Here is a 3,301-nt window from a genome sequence, read left to right as displayed (position 1 = left end):
GGAGGTCCCCTCACCACGTACAGGAATTCACGTCAAAGGGTCAACTCTTGGGCTACTCTTTTGCCAACGAATAGTGGGAGTGACCGTCACATAATAACACCCCCATGGCTGACAGGGCGAGTATGCTTGGTGGAACGTGGATTCGAACCTGTGACCCACAGTTTGCGAGTCAAGTGCCTTAACCACCTGGTCATCATATTAGAAACTTGGTATAAAAGTACAAACGTTTGTACAAGTAATATAATTCACTAGGCTTACCTCTGGAATGACTGTTATCGTAGTATTATAATCCATCAGCCTAAGTCAAATACAAGAACATCACAACCACGTTTCCATACCGGTAATAAAAAAAACAATGTATATTTTATCCTCAGAATATAATTTGGCTTGCAAAAAGAAACGGGTTAGCAAATCGTAAAAGAATCGTAATGTAAGAATTGTAATCCCTTGTTGTACTCGGGAAGTTTTTTTAAAAAAAAACGTACTTGTGGCAAGAAAGTGTCTTCCGGTGGAACAACGGTAAGTATACGGACTTACAACGCTAAAATTCGGAGTTCGGTTCCCTGCGGTGGACACAGCAGATAGCACATTGTGGCTTTGCTCTAAAACAAACCAACAGACAACAAGAAAGTTTTAAGTAATAATTTTGTTTTCTTAGTTATTTTACACTTGCTAAGATTACATGTAAAACCTTAACGTTAGCGTATTAAGTTTTGTTAGGTATACAAAATTTTCACTTAATTAGTTTGTTTGTTTTTTAATTTCGCGCAAAGCTACACGAGGGCTATTTGCGCTATCCGTCCCTAAATTAGCAGTGTCAGACTAGAGAGAAGGCAGCTAGTCATCACCACCCACCGCCAACCCTGGGGCTACTCTTTTACCAACGAATAGTGGGATTGACCGTCACTTTATAACGCCCCCACAGCTGAAAGGGCGAGCATGTTTGGTGTGACGGGGATTCGAACCCGCTACCCGCAGATTGCTAGTCGAATGCCCTAAACACTTGGCCATGCCGGGCCGCATTTAATTAGTAGCTGAAGGTTTTAAAAACAGCTAGAGAAAACTTGAAATTACTTAAATAACGAAAGAAAGAATCTCCGGAGGAATTCATGACCCGGATGATAATAACAAACAGTATATTGAAAAAAAAGCAACCACGTATAAAAGAAGAAATTTAAGCGATTATAATATTAGGAGAAAAGTCTCCAAATAGGAAATTAAACTTGGGAAAATATACTACCCATTTTTTAATATAATCAATATAATTCGTGTTTTGTTGTAATTTTCCTCTTCATACTCAATAGGTATACATTCGTAATGTCAAACGATGGGATTTTTGGTTCTCTTGGTGAGAATGGTGAGTGGAAAGGACTAATTGGAATGGTTCTCAACAAGGTAAGAATCTTAATACAAAAGTTCATATTTTATAACCTATTTTTAAGCAAGCATAATCGCGAAAATTTTTAAAACACGTGAAAATTCGTATGTAATGTATTAAGTCTAATTTTAAAAGACAACTGAAAGTTGGTTGGGTCATTATTAATTATTTTTTCGTTTATTACTTAAAGCAGCGTTTCCCAAAATATGGGGTGCACTCCCCCCCCCCCCAAAGGAGCTAAGTGGTCTCTTGAGGTGGGAGACGAGCGATTAAAGTAAAATCAATACTGCAATATGCAAAATTAATGTTTTAATATATTTTCTATTGATTAAAATGCTATACGTGTTGTACTATTGTCTTGTTATTTTCATGTCTATCCATGTATTACATCTTCTCCTAACTCACATGGCCCGCCGGTTAGGGCGCTTGACTCGCAATCTGAGGGTCGCGGGCTCGAATCCCCGTCTCACCAAACATATTCGCTCTTTCAACCGTAGGGGCGGTATAACGTGATGGTCAATCCCACTATTCGTTGGTAAAAATAGTAGCCCAAGAGTTGGCGGTAGGTGGTGATGACTAGCTGCCTTCCCTCTATTCTTTCACTGCTGAATTAGAGACGGCTAGCGCAGATAGCTCTCGTAGCTTTGCGCGAAATTCTAAATAAACCAAACTTAACTCACGTTCATTCATTTAAAAAAAAGAAGGAAGCGCTCAAGAAACGATATTTATTACAGGTGTGGTGTGGATGACAAAAGTTTGGGAAACGCTGACTTAGAAATCAACAAAGAACTTTTTACCCAAATAAAATGTCTATTTCGTATTAAATGAATAATTAATTATACACACTAGGATTGGCACAATGCTATTTGGTTGGAATTATTATTTGACAAATAAGTTATTATGCAAATACCCTTGTGTTAATTTCACTTGGTATCAAAATGTACGAAATCTTTCATTCATTAAGACCTTTTAACACTTTGTCTGTAGAAAAATCATCAGGAACATAAAAGATATACTAAGTAAAGTATGGGTCAAACATGGCGCTTTAGTAATAGTTGACAGCGTCGAAAATACATCCTAAATTGTACTAACCTATCGTAGAGGGCTCGAATTTAATATGATGACTAAACCTAATTTTCTTTATGTATTAAGCATCAGGAGTCTTCTGAAGTCTGAAGAAGCCGTCGAAGAGATACGATTTTACTAAAGCGTGGTTTACAAGGAGTACTCAATGAATCAACAAAATTAAGTGTATGTTCAAGTGCAGTTTTAAAAGTCTTAATGAACAATAAAATAAAACATTTTTCACACTCATAGGAAGTGAACCTCGCAGCTGTTGGCTTCTCCGTGACGCCTCAACGTTCGAAGGTAGTAGACTTCACCAACAGTATAGACGAAGACCCTTATGTAATTTTAGTTAAGCGTCCTTCAAAGGATAACCACCTGTTGGTGTTAGCACCATTTACTTGGGAGGTAACAGACACATAACTTATTCTTAGATAAGGAGAGAGAGAGCGGTGTATGATATGATATTGTATAAGTAGGGTAAATAAATAAAAAAGTTTTTTGAATGAATTGAAACAATATGATATTGTATAGGAATAAATGCGAAGTCAGTTGTTATTTTCTAGACTAATAAGGTTACCTCGTAATGACAAACTCCCTAATGCTATTTGTGTATTCAGAAGAATGACGCCGTTTGTGCACCAAATGATATCTGCAAGTACTCTTCCTGACCGAAATATTTTTTCCATGACCTGTAACAGCCATGACTCTAGTCAAACACAAGTTTGTTTGTTTAAGTTTGATTTTTTCCATGACCTGTAACAGCCATGACTCTAGTCAAGCACAAGTTTGTTTGTTTAAGTTTGATTTTTTCCATGACCTGTAACAGCCATGACTCTAGTCAAGCACAAGTTTGTT

The 3,301-nt window shown here is 37.2% G+C and overlaps 1 protein-coding gene across 1 annotated transcript in view; it reads left to right on the top strand.

Annotated features, from left to right (window-relative positions):
- The window catches only part of LOC106459661 (ionotropic receptor 93a-like), a 41,574-nt gene that overhangs the window by 26,441 nt on the left and 11,832 nt on the right, over window positions 1-3,301 (top strand). The window contains exons 8-9 of the mRNA XM_022386194.1: window positions 1,305-1,395; window positions 2,696-2,851. Coding sequence (XP_022241902.1) covers window positions 1,305-1,395; window positions 2,696-2,851 — 247 coding nt within the window. The remainder of the gene's footprint in view (window positions 1-1,304; window positions 1,396-2,695; window positions 2,852-3,301) is intronic.

The sequence above is a fragment of the Limulus polyphemus genome, unplaced genomic scaffold (genome assembly GCF_000517525.1).
Source record: "Limulus polyphemus unplaced genomic scaffold, Limulus_polyphemus-2.1.2 Scaffold645, whole genome shotgun sequence".
Classification (NCBI taxonomy): Eukaryota; Metazoa; Arthropoda; class Merostomata; order Xiphosura; family Limulidae; genus Limulus; species Limulus polyphemus.
The sequence above is the reverse complement of the archived record's forward strand: the minus strand, read 5'-3'. Positions and strand labels throughout refer to the sequence as shown.